The sequence below is a fragment of the Panthera tigris genome, chromosome B1, assembly GCF_018350195.1.
Source record: "Panthera tigris isolate Pti1 chromosome B1, P.tigris_Pti1_mat1.1, whole genome shotgun sequence".
NCBI lineage: Eukaryota > Metazoa > Chordata > Mammalia > Carnivora > Felidae > Panthera > Panthera tigris.
This window is the reverse complement of record NC_056663.1, coordinates 161158501-161177371: the sequence shown is the minus strand read 5'-3', so window position 1 is coordinate 161177371 and position 18871 is coordinate 161158501. Positions and strand designations below refer to the sequence as shown.

General features: G+C 41.7%; 1 protein-coding gene across 2 annotated transcripts in view; it reads right to left on the bottom strand.

The window, feature by feature from the left end:
- CHIC2 (cysteine rich hydrophobic domain 2) overlaps positions 1-6681 on the bottom strand; it is a 51349-nt gene extending 44668 nt beyond the window's left edge. The window contains exon 1 of one of the 2 annotated variants that reach the window (XM_007075883.3): positions 6153-6681. In XM_007075883.3, coding sequence (XP_007075945.1) covers positions 6153-6271 — 119 coding nt within the window. In that variant the 5' untranslated portion in view covers positions 6272-6681. Of the gene's footprint in view, positions 1-1790; positions 2348-6152 lie in introns of those variants that run through there. The other variant, XM_007075884.3, reaches the window with a different exon arrangement.
- Between the last annotated feature and the right edge of the window lie 12190 nt (positions 6682-18871).

The following is an 18871-nucleotide window of genomic DNA, read 5'->3' as shown; positions in this document are numbered from 1 at the left end:
ATGTTATATTTAAAGCCTAATTTTATTGAGAATAAAATCTTAAATAGCTTTATAGCTTAGAAAGCTAAACCAGGCATAGATACTACAGGGAGTAAAAGATCCTGGGCCTTTAACCTATTCCTAATAAGGACTATAAACTCAGGGCGCCTGGATGGCTCATTCGGTTGAGCACCCAACTCTTGATTTCATCTCAGGTCATGATCCTAGGATTGTGGGATCGAGCTTCGTATTAGGTTCCATGCTGAGCATGAAGCCTGCTTAACATTTTCTCTCCCTCTGCCCCTCTCCCCCACTCCCACACTCTCACGATGGCACTCTCTAAAATAAATAAATAAATAAATGAAGGAATATAAACTCAATCTGGAGTTTAGGAGTAGCTCTCAAAATAAAAATATTACTCTTTAGAGAAATATTATTAGTCAAGGTAATGTTATCTAGAATAGTATTTAAGTAATTATAATTTCATAGAACTAATTTTCACCATTTAGTCCCTGTATTGCACTTAGCTAGTCACATAAAATTTTAAGCACTAGTCAATTTCACATCTGTTAATAGGCAGAAATCCAACACTAAACTGTTTACACTGAAACACCATGTAAATTTCAAATTCGAATACAGTAAAATTTTGAAACTTCAGCTTACGGCCATAATCCTCATTTCTTCAAGAAAGTTTACCCACTGAGAAGTTTTGGTAGCTGATCCAATTAAAGTGTTTAGCATTCTTTTTCTTTGTGTTAGTTACCAAAGATATGTTCAACTCTATATTCTAAATCAAACTAATTTCCTTTGAAATAATGAGTAAGAAAAATCTGAGGAAAAAATATCTTACCTTAATTTTACAATTTCCTTATAATTATCAATTAAAAAAAAAAAAGGAAGCCAGTTATCATTTGAATATGATTTTATAAGAGTTCTATTGTAAAACACTGTTTGCCTTCATCAGGAGGTTCAGGAAAGAAAACAGTTACTCCTTTGGCAATTCTGACAAGATCCAAAGATGTATGCAATTATCTCATTTATTTAGCAAACATTTTAGGACCCATAAAATTCCAGACACTAGATTAAACAGTGGAGAAATACAAACTAATAACCACAATTCCTGACTTCAAACAACTTCACAGCCTTATGGAGAAAGATCAATAATGTCTTTAAAAAAAAATCTCAGAACAAAAGTTTAATCCTTAAAAATGGAATACACCTGGGGCACCTGAGTGGCTCAGTCGGTTAAGCATCCGACTTTGGCTCAGGTCATATCTCACGGTTTGTGGGTTCGAGCCCCATGTCAGGCTCTGTGCTAACAGCTCAGAGCCTGGAGCGTTTCGGAATCTGTGTCTCCTCCTCTCTATGCCCCTCCCCTGCTCATGCTCTATCTCTCTCTGTCTCTCAATATTAAATAAACATTAAAAAATATTTTTAATAAATAAAATAAAATAAAATAAAATAAAATAAAATAAAATAAAATAAAATAAAAATGGAATACACCTTACATATCATGCTGGGTGGGGGAGAGAAGGTGAAAGCTATGAAGTTAAAAAACTTGTTTAACTGAAGTGATTCTATTTTTTGGGAAAATCACGTTCAGATCTCCTGTTGCTAACTACAGCATCTGGTATCAGTCTTGGAATACTGATACATTTCAAGATAGACCATTTTTTATTAACTCTACCATTTGAAAGGTCAACGTGTTCTTGTGATGTCTCCTATGCAAAGATTTTATTGCACCCCAAAGTAGTTTCCAAGTTTTTTCATTTCAAGCCCCATTCTAAATCTTTCAATTTTCCACAGCATACCTGACATGAAGACAAGCAAAGAGAGTGAGTTCCACAGCCATTGGTAAAAACTGGTACTGAAGAATGAGGAATTATTTGTGGAGATGGTAGGAAGATTATACCTCAGAAGAGAGTACATGAAGATACAATAATTTAGTGAAATTAAAAGAGAATAACATTATTAGAAACAAACCTTAGCAAAATAACTTGCCTCTTTGACAGGACTTAAGTTAGAAGTCAAAGATTATATATGCCCTAGGAAAGCCCCAAGTGTGATTCTGATATGGGAGGGCATTAAATGAGCCAGAAGCAAATAATGTCGGTTATAATGATAGATCAGCTAGAAAATACTGGTCTAAAAACTATTTTTAAATTCTAAGTTTTAGATTAAATCCTTTAACACTGTCATCATTGTGAAAAATCAAAGTCTTCAACAATGATCACTATATTTTGGCAAATCTACTGAAGAGTAAAAAACTTTATAATTTAAGAATATTAACCAATCTCGCCTATACCCCCTAATGAGATAATCACTTTCCCCTCATTTTCATTACATAATAAAATAAGAAAACTCCCTCTCTCTCTCTCTCTCTCTCTCTCTCTCTCTCTCACACACACACACACACACACACACACAGGAAATCTACTTTTAATTGAAGTGTGAACTCAAGTCTTAAATTCCATGCACATAAATGTTATGCAATAATAGGAACTTATTTCCCTCTTCCTTCAAATACCACCTTTCCTCAAAATATGCTTCTGTATAAGATTTCTCCCTGTTGGAGCTGCCACTCTGTTCCATATTGTTACATGCAAATCTAGCAATGAAGAAAATTATTAAACTTATCCAGAAGAATGTCAAAAAAGAATACTGATCATGATGGAAGTACAAAGTATAAGTCTGATTTGCAATCGATATAAAAATATTTGTGTTAAAAAACACATTAAAACAGACTTTGTTTAGACAAATTGTTTTACATCCTTATATCCCAAAAATCTGATTATACAATTATACCCCCAAAATAACCACGACCTGCCTATGTAGGGGAAAATGGAAGGTATCTTACTTTTTCACATCACTATAATGACATGCCAGATCATGTCACCTGAGAATACAGTAATTTCTAAAATAAAGTAAGAGTAATACTGTAAAATGATTATTATGGTAGGGAGGAAAAAAGAGTGGAAATATTCAGATATAAAGGTCTACTCAAAAGTGAAATCTATGAAAAACAAATATGGATGAATCGATATGTTTTGAGATTGATCAGGATTACAGACGATTCAGGTGGCACTATCATTTACTTCCAAACCTGTAAGAGAAGACTGCTCTGAAGAGCTCCTTAGTTTAAAAAAAGCAGGTAGGGTGGGAGCAGCAGCAGCTTCACTACAACTGTTTTAACAACTCTTATTTATATTTAAAGGTAAGAAAAACTGAACATGCTCAACAGTTACAGTAACCCATAAGAACCAATTTCAGGGGTGCCTGGGTAGCTCAGTCGGGTAAGCGTCCAACTTTGGTCAGGTCACGATCTCACAGCTTGTGGGTTCAAGCCCTGCATGGGGCTCTGTGCTGACAGCTCAGAGCCTGGAGCCTGCTTTGGATTCTCTTTCTCCATCTTTCTCTGCCCCTTTCCAGCTCGTGCTTGCTCTCTCTCACTCTCTCTCGCTCTCTCTCTCTCAAAAATAAATAAACTTTAAAAAAATTTTTTTTAAAAAAGAGCCAATTTCAAAAACCTTATAGGCACTAAGTGGGCTACCCACGGGCATAGTATGCCAGTGAATTATATATGACAGAGTCATGTAAAAAGTTTTGTATTACTATTACTATACTTATCTATGTCGTTACAAAACGGGTTTAGGTTTTCAATGAAGATTCTCACTAATTTTCATGCAAATACTTCACACAGTAATTTAACCTCATATACATTGTTTAGAAATGGAAAAATAGGACTAAAGTCAATCACTGTTAGGTTTGAAAATGGCAGTTCGGATTTCTTAGTACTGTGCTTTACACTCATGTTTCTCAAAGTGGAACATTTTTAAATACAGAGGGTAACTAATGAAGGTTAATATTTATTGGGCACAGTATCACACAATGTGATGACTTCCTGGCGTATACTGTCTCATTTAATTCTTAATAACCTTAAAAATTAAGGACTATAACGATCCCCATCGTAACTGAAGAGGCATAAATAATTTACCCAAGTGGCAGAGAGTAGATTTGAACCCAGAGCCTAGAACCAAGGTAATGGGGAAAAGAGGGAAAGTGACTGAGAGAGATCACAGAAACATGAACTCCAGTGCAGAAAGGCATACTGCTTACTGGGGGCATGGAGTCCCTCCTCATACTCTGGATGAGAGGTTTTCAACTCTGCCTGTACATGAGAATCACCTGTAGGACTTTCTAAACCAACATCCAGGCCTGGGACCTCACTCAGATACTAGGCCTTCAACTGGCCTGGCCCTGGGGAAAACGCAGCTTTTCTTGTTGTTGTTCTTTTGTTTGTTTAATTTCCGCAGGTAATTTTAATGGGCAGTGAGATTGAAAACCACTAATAATCATTTCCCACCCCATTAACCTCTCTGAGTAGCCAACTACAATCAAATTTACTAATCACCTATTTAGTTCTGAGCACTTTATTATATTTTCTATTTACCCAACAAAGTGCTTAGTTTTTCTTTTCCTTAAACAGAGGAAACATTATAACTCAAGCAGCGCCTTTTTAAATAGCAAAAAATTGCCTGCTTTTCTTTAACAAGAGGAATTTAGGGGGGGAAAGGCAGGGAGATAGCATCAAAGAGTTTGAAAAAAAAAATCCCTTCTTTATGCACACATACACTCATTAGGTTTAAAACAATGTAAAAAGAAAATAAATAAATAAATAAATAAATGTATGTATGTAAAAAGGTCCTGAGTGTCAAACTAAAAAATTAAATGGCAGGCTATGAGACTAAAAAAGTTCTGTAATACATGTTAAAGAAAGATTTAGTATCCATGAAACTTCTTAATTCTGCTGGAGATGACAGTTAAAATACTAAGTAACTGTTATTGTGGTGATAAATCCCATTGTCTTCCCATGGCACTGTGACAATGATTATGCAGTGTTTTTACCCTATTAAGTCACCTGAATATAGACTAACAGGTGCTAAAGAAATCAAAGCATTACATAAGCATACCCAAACAACAATATGGCTGGTCATATCACGTAGTGAGAAATACAAGGATTTTGCTGAAAATCTTCTATAAGGAGTCTTACCTTTTCACTAAAAGTTATTCACTGCACATCCCACTCACCCCACACCAAAAACGCAACGAAAACTGTTCCAGTCTCGGATCTGCTGGCCCTTTTATTTTACTAGAAGGGTGTAGTGTGGAGATTTCTGACAAGCATACAAGTTTGATCTAGGATTTGAACAAGAGATCTAAAATGAAGAATATAAATACTTCAAGTTGTACACAACTCTGGACTTCTCAGACAAACATTACAAAACTTCCTGCTTCCGGACAGCTCATTATTTGGTTCAAGTCGTCACATTCCTTTGATTAGTCATGACCTTTTTACAAAGCTCTCATTCCTTATTGTTTGAATAACATCGGACTTTTAAATGTTGCAAATCAGACTTACAGGAAGGAACCCTTATCAAATGAAGAAGCCATCCCAGAGTTCATGCCCAAAGGAGGCTCTGATTACAGAGAGAACTCAGTAACCCCAGCAGAGTGTGTCCAGCACGTAGATTTCTTTTTAAAAACTGGTAGTAAACATATATCGTTCTGCAGATCTTAAATATAGGTTCATCCACACATTTTTATCATATACAATTACAGGAACCTGCATTTCCGCTGAAATTGACTCTGCAAGAAACTGGGAAGACCTGTGAGTATGTGTGAAAGGCACAGACACCACGGTGAACCACTCATTACCAATTGTCACTGGGGTCTCACATGGCCCAGATCTGGCCTCTGAGCCATATGTCACTAGGCTCAAAGGCACAGATGAGAGGAGAGAACCACAGGGTAACTGGAAGAGAAAACAAGGGGGAGGAACCTCATAAATACGTGTACTTCCACCCCGAAGCTGAAGAGGTGGCCCAAAGGGCAGACTCAAGAAAAACCTTCGCTCCTGGGATCCGTCACATCGCCCAGGCCTGTAGGGCCTGCTAAAGGGGGCGTGTGGGGGAGGAAGGGCAGTGTCTGTCCCCACTCCGGAGATCGAAACAAACGAAATTAAAGCAAGTTCTCACTTCCTGGTCTCCTACTCTTCCCGAAGGCCCCGACACAAGACGGACACCGGGGAAAGAGGGCTCCCGAGGAGTAAAGGGGGGGCGCCCACCCCAGCCCTGCACCTTCCCGTCCTCGCCCTCCCCTCCTCCGGGCCTTACACGGTGACGTGACCGGAGCCGCGGACCACCACTGGGTCCGGCGAGTATTTGAGCAGCTGCTCCTCCAGGGCCCGCTCCTCGTCCTCCTCCTCCTCATAGATCTCGTCGAAATCCGCCATCCTGAGCCTCCGAGGCCCCCTGCCCAAAGGGGCCTGACTCCAGGGGCCGGGGCCGCGGCCGGGAAACGGGCAGGCGAGGCGGCGGAGGCTGAGGGGAGTCGCTGCCTCGGGCTCAGAGGCCGCGGAGTTAGCTCTTCGCTGCCTCGGCTCCGGCTACAGAGGAGATGGGGTCCCGGCCGTCGCCGCCGCCGCCGCCGCCATTACCATCAGCAATAACAACAACACAATGTCAACATCCGCCCAAGGGCCGACACCTCCACCAGTACCGCCGCTGCCGCCGCCGCCGCAGCAGCAGCAACTCAGGCAACCACAGCAACAGCCAGAGCCACCCGCAGCGGGAGCAGCCGGCTACGGCATCGCGAGACTTCCCGGGAGTGCGGTCGGGCGCGTGGGCGCGCGGGCGCGCGCGAACGTGTGGCCTCGCGCGCTCCCAGGGCGCCTTCCTTCCTTCCTCCGCTCCCACCCGCCGACGACGCTTCGGCAGCGCGCCCCCGCCGGCGCGGTCCCGCCCTCCAGCAAGCGAGTCCTGCAAAGGGCGGCTCCGAGGGCCCGGGGCGTTGATCCCGCCTGGAGGAATGGAGCCAGGGGTGTCTGTCCAGTGGAGCACTTAATCACCCAAAGTAACCTCTACCCAAAACTACTAAAAACAAAAACCCTGGTTGGAATACAAAATTTATAGTGCGTGTTTGCCAGTTTATCTAATAGCTGAATCTCGCTTTTTGTCAGTGTTTTTAGTCTTGATGGAAGCCAGAGTCTGTACTTTCCCAATTTGAGGAGCCCAACAGAAACATTGCAAATGTTTTTGTCCACTTTGATAAAAGAATTTTCAAAACATGTCCAAACTGAAACATCATGTCCCATCATCCCCTTAAATACAGGCCAATGATGCTATTTTTTTCTTACAAGAGAACTCACTGTAGTCATGACATGAAGCAAAAAAATTGCCACATTCTCTGGATTCCAGTTTGAAAGATGCAGTTTTCCTGCCCCAACTCCCTCATCACAACCATAACCTGTTTTCTTCCCTTAAGACCTTACGGAATCCCTTTCCCTTCCTTACAGCCCCTTCTAGAATGGAAAGGGTAGAGGAGGGAGAAGAGGGGAGGGGAGGAAGAGTTTAATGGATTCTGCTTACCTGCCTAGACCACTAATGAAGGCCTAAGGGTCACTCTGGGTGCTTAGTTTCATAGTCAAGAACCTGTCCGGCCATACAAAAAGTTCAGGGGCAGCAGTGGACTCCTGAGGGAGTCCTAGATAATGAGTATATACCACAAAGACAGGAGAGAACAGTCATACTGGATCCAGGGCTGGTGTCAGACTATTCTGCAAGTACAGTGTTCACATTCTGACATTTCCCTTTAGATGGGTCATTGTTGAACTTGAGAAAAATGCAAAGGAGGGCAATAAGGACGGCAAGAAATACCAAACATTTTCTTACTGGAAATGGTTGAAGGAAATGAGCATAGGTAGCCAAGAAAAGATAAAGGAAAACCGCAGTAGTTGTATCAGACTTGCTGTATATCTCCCCAGAGGACATTTATTCATTTACTAATTCAACAAATATATACTGAGCTCTATGTGTCAGGCACTGTGTGCGTGTGTGTGTGTGTGTGTGTGTGTGTGTGTGAATGAAATACAGTCCCTGCCTTCTAGTAGTTTATTTATCACTAACGTAAGCAATTATAATTGTGTCAAGTGCTCCCAGAGGAGTATACAGAGGGTACTAATGAAGCACACAGAAGGCAGCTTAGTTTGGTGGTTAGCAGTGGGCTGTGAAGCGTGACTGCCTGCCTTTGAAGCTCAGCTCTGTCACTTACTATGTGACCCTGAACAGGTCACTTAACCTCTCTGTTCCTCATGTGTCAAATAAGAATAATAGTACCCACCCCCCACCCCCACACTGGCCTCCTCCGCAGATGCATGAAATGCCTAGAAGAAGGTCTGGCACACAGCAAATAAGGGCTGTCTAAGGCCCCATCCCACTAATCAGCTCTATGAGGATCAGCACAATTGCTCGCATTATGTAATGCTTTACTGTTTATAAAGCACATACATATCATTTAATATTCCCCCAAGACTCCTATGAGGTAACCAAGGAGGATGTAATTTAGTCCTTCATCTCCGAGACGCTATGTGACTTTCTCATCACCAAATGGCTATTTAATAGTCAAACCCACAGCTTCAACCTCAGTGCACTGGGTAGGCCAAGCTCCCGAGTCTCCTTCTTAGCAGGAACCAAGAGGCCAGTGGCTGCCCTCCGTTGAAGGAGCCGCTGCAAATGGGAGGGTGAAAAAAGGGAACAAGAGGAAGGAAGGTCAGCATGTTCTAAGCGTGGCCCACACCCAGCGTGCCGTGACTGAGAATTCACCTTTCTGTGGAAACAGTGGCCGAGATAAGGGGCTGGGGCCCCAAAGTATCTAAACCATCACATAGCTGGAAACTTCCCAAGGGCAGAGGAAGTCACCCACAGCAACTCACAGCTCAGCCACAGCTCCTGCTTCAGAAAAGGAGCTGGATAAATGTTCTCTGAATGGACACATATTGCTACTAGTGCTAGTTCCAGAACAGCACGAGTTAACTAGGCTTCTGAGGACTGTGTGAATGTCACCCTTTATCTTAACACTGGTTCTGTGTGGGAGAAATGTTCTTAGTCTAAGATCTATTCAACAGAGAGATCTTTGTATCTCCCGCTGCCTTGGTGTAAGGTGGGGGGCTGTTTTATTTTTGGTCTTCCTATTTTGCTCTTCTTTTTCCTGCTCTGAAAAAAACCTGTCAGAGCTAGCAAAGGGGTGTGGGACCTGGGAACGAGGCGGAGAGGATGAGAGAAGATGAGTCCAAAGTTTCCCTAATGATCGATGACATCACAATCCCAAACTCCACCCCCAACCTTCCAGGACCCAGTTTCCTGTCAAACTTCTTCCCCAGTTTCTCCCCGGGAACAAACTCCCCTTCTCAATATCTTTTCCCTCAGTGTTCAGGGTTCTCCAGCTCTCTACTGTACAGGCTCCTCTCCATTTGGCTCCCCTTTACATTCCTACTTCACACGCTGTCACGTTCACCTTCAGACTAAATGACTCAAAACCAAACGAGATAATGCCTCAGAGGCCTCATGAGGCAACAGACGGACATTCAGTTGCTTTTAAGGCAGATATTCCTAGATTTGAAAACTTACCAGTTCTATCACTACCTAGCCAGTGGCTTTGGGCAGATTCAACTTCCTAAGCCTCCTTTTCTTCATTCTGAAATGGAACTCATGCCATTGAGGTTGTCAAAGATCAAATGAGGTAATGCTGTGGACTGAATTGTATCCCCCCACCTAAAATTTATATGTAGGAATCCTAACCCTCCAATGTGATGGTATTGGGGAAGTCAGGCCTCTGGAGGTAATTAGGTTTAGGTGAGGTCCCCGAGAGTAGGTCCTTAGGATTTAGTGCCTTTGTTAAGAAGAGACCAAAGAGCTTGCTCTCCCCACCAATCTCCCCTTGGTGTGAGGACACAGAAAAAAAGATTGCCGCTGGCATCACAGGAAGCTATCTCTCACCAGGAGCCAAATAAGCCAGCCCTTTGATCTTGGACTTCCAGTCTCCAGAACTGTGAGAAATAATCTTCGGTTGTTGAAGCCACCCAGTCTGTGGTATTTTGTCATGACAGCCCGAACTATGACAGCATGTCAACCCTCCCTTTTTCACTCATTTATTCATTAAATAAATATGCATTGACTTATTCCCATGTGCCATATTCTGTGCCAGGAACGAGGGCTTAGCAATAATATATTAAAACACAATCCGTGCCTCCATGTAGCATAAAGTACATTGGGGCACGAGGGAGGGCTGACGGGTAATTTTAAAAATGATTAACTATTAGAATTGTAGTCTGTCCTGTGGAGAAGTTCAGGGACCATGAGAACAGTTAATGGTTGTAACTCAACTCTGAGAAATCAGCAAAAGTATAAGGATGGGAAACAGAACAGAAGAGAAAGTTCCAGGTAGTGGGACAAGCATGTTTGTAGCAACAGAGGCTGCTATAATGGAGTACCATAGACATATAAAAAACAGAAATTTATTTCTCCACCCTCATGACCTACTCTTCTACCAAAGACCCCACCTCCCAACACCATCACATTGGGGGTTAAGACTTCAACCTATGAATTGTGGGGAAACACAAACATTCAGTCTATAGCAATGGTTAAAGACCCTGAGGCAGAAAAGAGCATGGCCTAAATCAGGTACAAACCAAAGCCACTGTGGTTGGACCATAATAAGGAAGGCGGAGCCAAACTGAGATGGGTTCAAAGAGGTTGATAGAAACTTGAAGGCCTTGCTAAGGAGTCTGAACTTCATCCTGAAAGTAAAGGTGATACACTGAGGACGTGAAGCCAGGCAATGGGTCCAAGAAAGCCAGTGCATTTTAAAATTTTCAAGTGGGAGGGGCACCTGGATGGCTCAGTTGGTTAAGCATCCAACTTTGGCTCAGGTCATGATCTTGCAGTTCGTGGGTTCGAGTCCCACGTCTGGCTCTGTGCTGACAGCTCAGAGCCTGGAGCCTGCTTCAGATTCTGTCTCTCTCTCTCTCTCTCTCTCTCTCTCTGCCTGTTCCCTGCTCACGCTCTGTCTCTCTCTCTCAAAAATGAATAAACTTAAAAAATATTTTTTTTAATTTTCAAGTGGGAGACCAGTAGTCCAACCTACCCAGAATACATCTCCCACTTCTTCTGAAACCAGCATATCCCCAGATGATTTGTGGTAAATCATACCTCCCCCACTCTAAGTACTTGTGATTGGGTTAAGCTGACCATATCATCAATTCCAAGAGTGGGCTCATGGCCTAAAGCTGGCAAATCAGAGGCCATAGGATACCTTGGAGCACAGTGATTGCTTTGAATGGACACATGATTCAGACAACACCAATGAGATTCAATACCAGGACTTTTAATAGAACTATGGGGAAGGAGGGAAAACTCCTTTTGCATGAAACAGGAGCTATGTCGCTCTTGCCATGGTAGAAAATGCTTAGAAATGATGCCAACCCTGAGGAAAATAGGGTCAAGGGATGAAGCAAACATGACTTTGTCTTCATGATCATGTTTGAGTCTCCTGCGTTCAGCCCAGGTTTATAGGAGAGGATAGTAGATTCAGTTTGTGGAATGGGAGACACCAAATGGAGATGCCCAGTAGAACATAGATAAAGACATTAGAAAGATAGATGGATAGATGTGTGCATGGGCGAATGGATAGACAGACAATGCAGGGCAAAGGGAAGAAAGGGAAGGAGGAGATGCAAAACAGAATTCTTGGCAGGGAATGCAGTCTCTCCTATGCTGTCCTGTCCTCCACTCCCTTGTGGTGTATTCAATAAACTCCTGTCGCCTTAAAAAACTATTCTTGACAGGAAACACATTGGGATCCATCAGATCCCACAGATGGTAAAAGCAGCCATAGAAATGACCGAGATGGGGGTGCCTGGGTGGCTCAGTTCGTTAAGCGCCAACTTCGGCTCAGGTCATGATCTCAAGGCTCCGTGAGTTCAAGCCCCGCGTCAGGCTCAGTGCTGACAGCTCAGAGCCTGAAGTCTGCTTCGGACCTGAAGTCTGCTTCGGATTCTGTGTCTCTGTCTCACTGCCCCTCCCCCACGTGTGTGTGTGTGTGTGTGTGTGTGTGTGTGTGTGTGTGTCTGTGTGTGTGTGTGTGCGCGCGCGCGTGCATGAACATTTAAAAAATGCAGCACATGAGATGCTGCAGAGATGATGTAAGACAGGAATCAAAGAATATCCGCTGTATTTAGGAGAAGAGCAAATCCTAGGGAAGGACTTAATTCTGTAGCCAGCAATTGACAGAGCCAACCAAAACCCCTTGACTCTGCAAACACATAGGAATCCTAAATCAATATAATTAAAAAACAGTAACAAAAAGGGAGCAAAACTCCCCACTCCTTAAGTGGAGACTATGCAGAGACTTTACTCCAAAGAGTGCAGCGTGGGGGCTGCACTGCACCTGGGTGGCTCAGTCGGTTAAGCGGCCGACTTTGGCTCAGGTCATGATCTCACGGTCTGTGAGTTCGAGCCCCGCGTCGGGCTCTGTACTGACAGCTCAGAGCCCGGAGCCTGTTTCAGATTCTGTGTCTCCCTCTCTCTGACCCTCCCCCGTTCATGCTCTGTCTCTCTCTGTCTCAAAAATAAATAAACATTAAAAAAAAAAAATTCAAAGAGTGCAGCGTGGAAAGTAGAGATGACTAACTACAATGGCAACACCTCACAAATGCTACTGCAGCCTGGAAATCAAGGTCAATATCAACAGCTGTAAATCATGTTGATAATAGGTACCTTTGTTATGATATGGTGAAAATGGCACCTAACCTTTCTGATCTTCCTCCTAAATACCCACAGCACCACCCTAACCATGAGAAAAACATTACACAAATTCCAATAGTGAGGCATCCTGCAAAATACCTGGTAGGTACTCCTCACGGCTGTCAAGGTCATCAAAAACAAGAAAAGTCTAAGAAACTGTCACAGCCAAGAGAAGCCTAAGGAGACATGATGACTAAATACAATGTGATATCCTGAATGGGATTCTGGAATAGATAAAGGAAATTAGGTAAAAACTAAGGAAATCTGAATAAACTGTGGACTGTAGTTGATAATAATGTATCACCCACAACTATATGGTCAACTCATCTTTGACAAAGCAGGATTGAATATCCAATTAAAAAAAGAGTCTTTCCAACAAATGGTGTTGGGAAATGGACAGCAACATGCAGAAGAATGAAACGGGACCACTTTCTTACACCATACACAACAATAAGTTTAAAATAGATGAAAGACCTAAATGTGAGATAGGAAACCATCAAAAATTCTAGAGGAGAACACAGACAGCAACCTCTTTAACCTTGGCTGGGGCCATTTCTTACTAGACACATCTCTAGAGGTAAGGGAAACAAAAGCAAACATGAACTATTGGGACCTCATCAAAATAAGAAGCTTCTGCACAGTGAGGGAAACAATCAACAAAACCAAAACGCTATCCATGGAATGGGAGAAGATATTTGTGGAATGTTGGGGTGGCTTAGTCAGTTAAGCGACCAACTCTTGATTTTGGCTTAGGTTATGACCTCACAGTCATGGGCATGGAGCCTGCTTGGGATTCTCTCTCTCTCTCTCTCTCTCTCTCTCTCTCTCTCGGCAGCCCCCTCAAAATAAATAAATACACTTAAATTTTAAAAAATATAAAAAAGAAGATATTTGCAAATGACATATATGATAAAGAGTTAGTATCCCAAATCTATAAAGAACTTATCAAACCCAACACCCAAAAAACAAATCATCTAGCCAAGAAATGGGCAGAAGGTATGAACAGACATTTTCCCAAAGACATCCAGATGGCTAACAGAAACATGAAAAGATGCTCAATATCATTCATCATCAGGGAAATACTTACCAAAACTATGATGAGATATGACCTCATGCCTGTAAGAATGGCTAAAATTAACAACACAAAAAGACCACAGGTGTTGGTGAGAAGGCAGAGAAAGGGGAACACTTTCACTCTGTTGGTGGGAATGCAAACAGGTGCAGCCACTCTGGAGAACAGTATAGAGGTTCCTCAAAAAGTTAATAAAACTACCCTATGATCCAGCAATTGCACTATGAGGTACTTACCCAAAGGATGCAAAAATACTGATTTGAAGGGATACATCCACCCCAATGTTTATAGCATCATTATCGACAATAGTCAAACTATAGAAAGAGCCCAAATGTCCACCGATTGATGAATAGATAAAAAAGATGTGGTGTATATATATACATGCATATAATGCAATTTTACTCAGCCATCAAAAAGAATGAAATCTTGCCATTTGCTATGCTGTGGATAGAGCAGGAGTGTATTATGCTAAGTGAAATAAGATAGTCAAAGAAAGACAAATGCCATATGATTTCACTTACATGTGGAATTTAAGAAACCAAAACAGAGGCACCTGGGTGGCTCAGTCGGTTAAGCATTCGACTCTTGGTTTTGGCTCAGGTCATGCTCTCACGGTTTTGTTTGTTCAAGCCCTGCATCGGGCTTTGTGCTGGCAGCACAGAGCCTGTTTGGGATCCTCTCTCTCTCTTCCTCTCTCTGCCCCTCCCCACTTGTGCTGTCTCTGTCTCTCTCAAAATAAATAAATAAACTTAAAAAAAGAAGAAGAAGAAACAAAACAGATGAACATATGGGACGGGGGGAAAAAGAGAGAGAGGGAAGCAAACTCTAAGAGACTTCTTTAAAAATATTTTTTAGGTTTAAAAAATGTCTCAATTGGGGTGTCTGGGTGGCTCAGTCAGTTATTTGTTTTTTGGGTGTTGAGTTTGATAAGTTCTTTATAGATTTGGGATACTAACTCTTTATCATATATGTCATTTGCAAATATTTTTTTTATTTTTTTATTAAAAAAAAATTAAGTTTATTTATTTATTTTGAGGGGGCTGCCAAGAGAGAGGGAGAGAGAGAATCCCAAGAAGGCTCCATGCCATGACTGTGAGATCATAACCTAAGCCAAAAGCATCTGGTTAAGCATCTGTGCTGATAGCTCAGAGCCTGGAGCCTGCTTCAGATTCTGTGTCTCCCTCTCTCAATCTCTGCCCCTCTCCTGCTTGCTCTCTGTCTCACTCTCTCTTGAAAATAAATAAATATTTTAAAAAATTTTTTAAAAAGAAATAAGAATTTTTTTAAAAAGGCTAAATATACACCAAACTTGTGATACAGGAATGGCCAACCTAAGAAATTAGTTGGAGAAGGGATCATATCAAGTATATGATTCCTGAAAAGGGCAAATGAGATGGGATCTAGAATATAGTGCCTGGAACCTGGTAATCACAGAGAATACGTCAGCTGTTTTTCCTCTTATTATTTTATCGCTATTAAAACATGACAAGAGTGAACAAGAGTAATAGGAACGATTGTACTGAGATTAACATATGCTTTTCTTTAATGTTCCTGAACTTATTTATTTGCATGAAGTAGATATGATATTAGGATACCTGGCAACAGGAGTAGAAATGTGTAGTGCCAGCCATGAGCACTATGTTCCAGCCCTAAGCACCATCTTCCTAGAGCGAGGAAGAATTTTAAAACACATCAAGAGGGTTTTATATTGTTTTGAGAAACTCAAACTTCTTGGTTCTCTGGGAAGACAAACAAAATGTCTTACTTAGTCTTTACTCACAGGTATGGTTCCAAAAACAGAAATTGATCATCTCAACCCTCACCGATCATTTTAAAAGATCTTTTTCAACGTAAAATTTGTGTGATGGGTGCCACCCTTAGAGTTTGTGGTCCCCAGAGCATAAGTAATGTAAAATAGCACTGCTTAACTCCAGTGGATGAAGGAAAGGTTGCTTGCCATACGACTATGTCAAAAGCTCTGAGGAAGCAACAGATACCCTCTGCTGCTTCCATAGTCACCTCAACAATTGTGCTCCTGAGGGAGAGGGAAAAAAGATGATATAAACGGACTGGGAGCCTCCTGAAAGCAGAATCTATTTTGTTTGGGAACAGAAACAAACACTTATGAGGCAGACATGCCATCAGGCACTGCTCTAAACCCTTTGCCCACAGCAACTCACCTAGCCTCACAAACATCCTTATAATGTAACATCTTCATCCCTACCTCACATGTGTGCAAACTGAGGCAAAAGGAAATTAGGTAACTTGGCCCAAGGTCACACACCTAGGAAGTGGTAGAACCAGGACTGGAGCCTAAACAGCGAGTTTCCTCTTCCCATGATCTTACGCTTTGTTTTTAAACTCCAGCAAGAGAACTATTCAGATTACTTCCCTCTACCTTCCCAATAACTACAATAGTGCTTAGCACATGTTTGGTGCCTTAAAAATATTAGATACATGAAGTCATCCCATTTCTTTTCTTCCTTGATTTCACACTGTATATACATATTTACTGTGTCTGCCCCCAGATATTTTTATAAAGAACGGTAAAATAGGGGCACCTGGGTGGCTCAGTCGGTTGAGCGTCCAACTTCGGCTCAGGTCATGACCTCGTGGTTCGTGAGTTCGAGCCCTGCATCGGGCTTTGTGCTGACAGCTCAGAGCCTGGAACCTGCTTCAGATTCTGTGCCTCCCTCTCTCTCAGCCCCTCCCCTGCTCATGGCTCTGTCTCTCCCTGTGTCTCAATAATAAATAAACATTAAAAAATTTTTTTAAATAAAAATAAAAAAGATCGGTAAAATATATGGATTTTCTTAAATTACCCTAGAATAATATCTGTGGCTGCTTACCTGATTTAAACCAACACTGTAAATATGACATACAAGTTGTACTGGCTTTTCTTCTCTGCCATCTTTTAAATTCACAAATGTCTGGACACTACCCCTAAAATTATAGGCTCACAGAAACAGAATGGTGCCCAGAAGTCATCTTGTCCACACTGGCTCCAGAACTTTGCTTCAGTCTAAACCATGTGGTGCTTCCTTCTTTATTGAGCATCTCAATAATTACATTAAATAGCTATAGCATATTGAGCATAAGCAAAAATATGATGTTCTTCCACAGTTTTTAAAGACTAGATTCTTTAAGGTCTAAGATTATGTCTTGGCGTGTTTTTTTTTTTTCCTTCTTTTTTTTCTCCAAGCCCTTGAATATAGCCTGGAATCCAAGAGTCATTCAATACAACCTCATCCATTAATTCTCATTCCAATCTCTGGGGACACAAGTTTACTCTTTCTTCTATGTGACAGTCCGTCGAATAAGTGAAGATATCCCCACCTGAAATCATTTTTCTTTGAGCTAAACCTGCCCATTTACTTCAACCAATTTTTCTTCAAGAAGGTAGATTCAAGTTCCTGACTCTTTGCAGAGGCTGTATCCGACTCCCACACCTTTTTTATTATTTGGGGATCAGAACCAGATATAGTGTGATTTGACTAAGGTGAGAGCCAGCCTCCAAGAAGATCCCTCCTGAGCCTCATCATCCGGTATTCATGCCCTTCTGTAGTCCCCTCCCACACTGAATAGAGCTGACTGGTGCGACCAATAGGATTTGTGAACATGACAGTATGTGATTTCTGAATCTAGGCTATTAAAGACATGGCGGCGACTATATTATTCTCTTAAATCACTCAGTCTGGGGGAATGCCAGCTGAAATGTCACGAGAACACTCAAACTCCACCATAAGTAGGCTCAGATGGAGAGGAACTGAGGTTTTCTGTCACTCATGCGAATTAAGCCATCTTAAAAGCAGATTCTCCAGCCCTAATCAAGCCTTCAGATGACTGCAGCCCCAACTACCATGATGACTGCAATATTATGAGAGACCCTGTTCCAGACCACCCAGCTAAGCCACTTACCAATTCCGAACACACAGAAACTGCCGGAAATAACAAACATTTATTCTTCCTTAAGCCACAAGGTTTTGGGGTACTCAGTTACGTAGTAATAGATGATTATTCCAACCAAGTCAGAAGACAAAAGGATTAGCTCTTCCTTCTTGACCCTGGATATCATAAGAAATGGCAGAAAGACCATTTGAAAGAAAGACCATTGAAAGAAATCTTTCAATCAATAGATTGATCAAACCATTAATTTTTAAGATTTGGGGGAGATGTGTGTGTGTCCATGTGTAAAAATTTCTCTGGTATCTTTTTTAGGTAAGTTGTGTGTGTGTGTGTGTGTGTGTTTTAAGTTTATTAAGTAATCTCTACACCCAACACAGGGCTTGAACTCACGGCCCAAGATCAAGACTCACATGCTCCTCGCACTGAGCCAAACAGGTGTCTCAGTTAAGCTGTTTTATTTTATGCCTCTGCAGCATTGCCATAATGCCATACTTACATAGACACTCAGCACATAACTTTTTAAATATTGTGCTTCACCTTTAAGGCTTGAGAAGCACAACCACTTTTTGCTCATGAATGGGTGAGATGAAAATCTATTCTGCACCCTTTTGGAACTCTCACTGGGAGCCAGTGGCCCTCTTGTTCACCAATGTTAAGATTTTTCTACACTTCTTTGAGCATGGTACAGGGAAGAGTTGGATTTAATAGTCAGGCTGGACTTCTCACATGATTCAGTTTAGACAACACCTAGCTTCCAACAGGAACTTAGAAGACAGTCTGCCTCTGTGTCCTTGTCTCACTTCTCACCCCACCCCCCACACTTAGGCACTAGCCTTGCTATGGTGTTTTCACTCACATCTAGTTTGTTCTTACAATATTTTCTCATAGCATTTTCTTTCTGAATGTCTGCTTCTTACATTTATACTTTGAAAGTTTCTTTCTTTTCTACTACCATTGGGTAGTATGTCCCAACCTCTTCTGCAAACATGAGTTACTTTTATATAGAACTAAATTTATTTTTTTATATATTGAACTACATTTTTTTAAGTTTATTCATTTAAAAAAATTTTTTTAATGTTTATTTATTTTTGAGAAACAGAGAGAGACAGACAGAGTGCGAGTGGGAGAGGTGCAGAGAGAGAGAGGGAGACACAAAATTGGAAGCAGGCTCCAGGCTCTGAGCTGTCAGCACAGAGCCTGACGTGGGGCTCGAACTCACAGACTGCGCGATCATAACCTGAGCCAGTCGGACACTTACCCAACTGAGCCAGGCAGG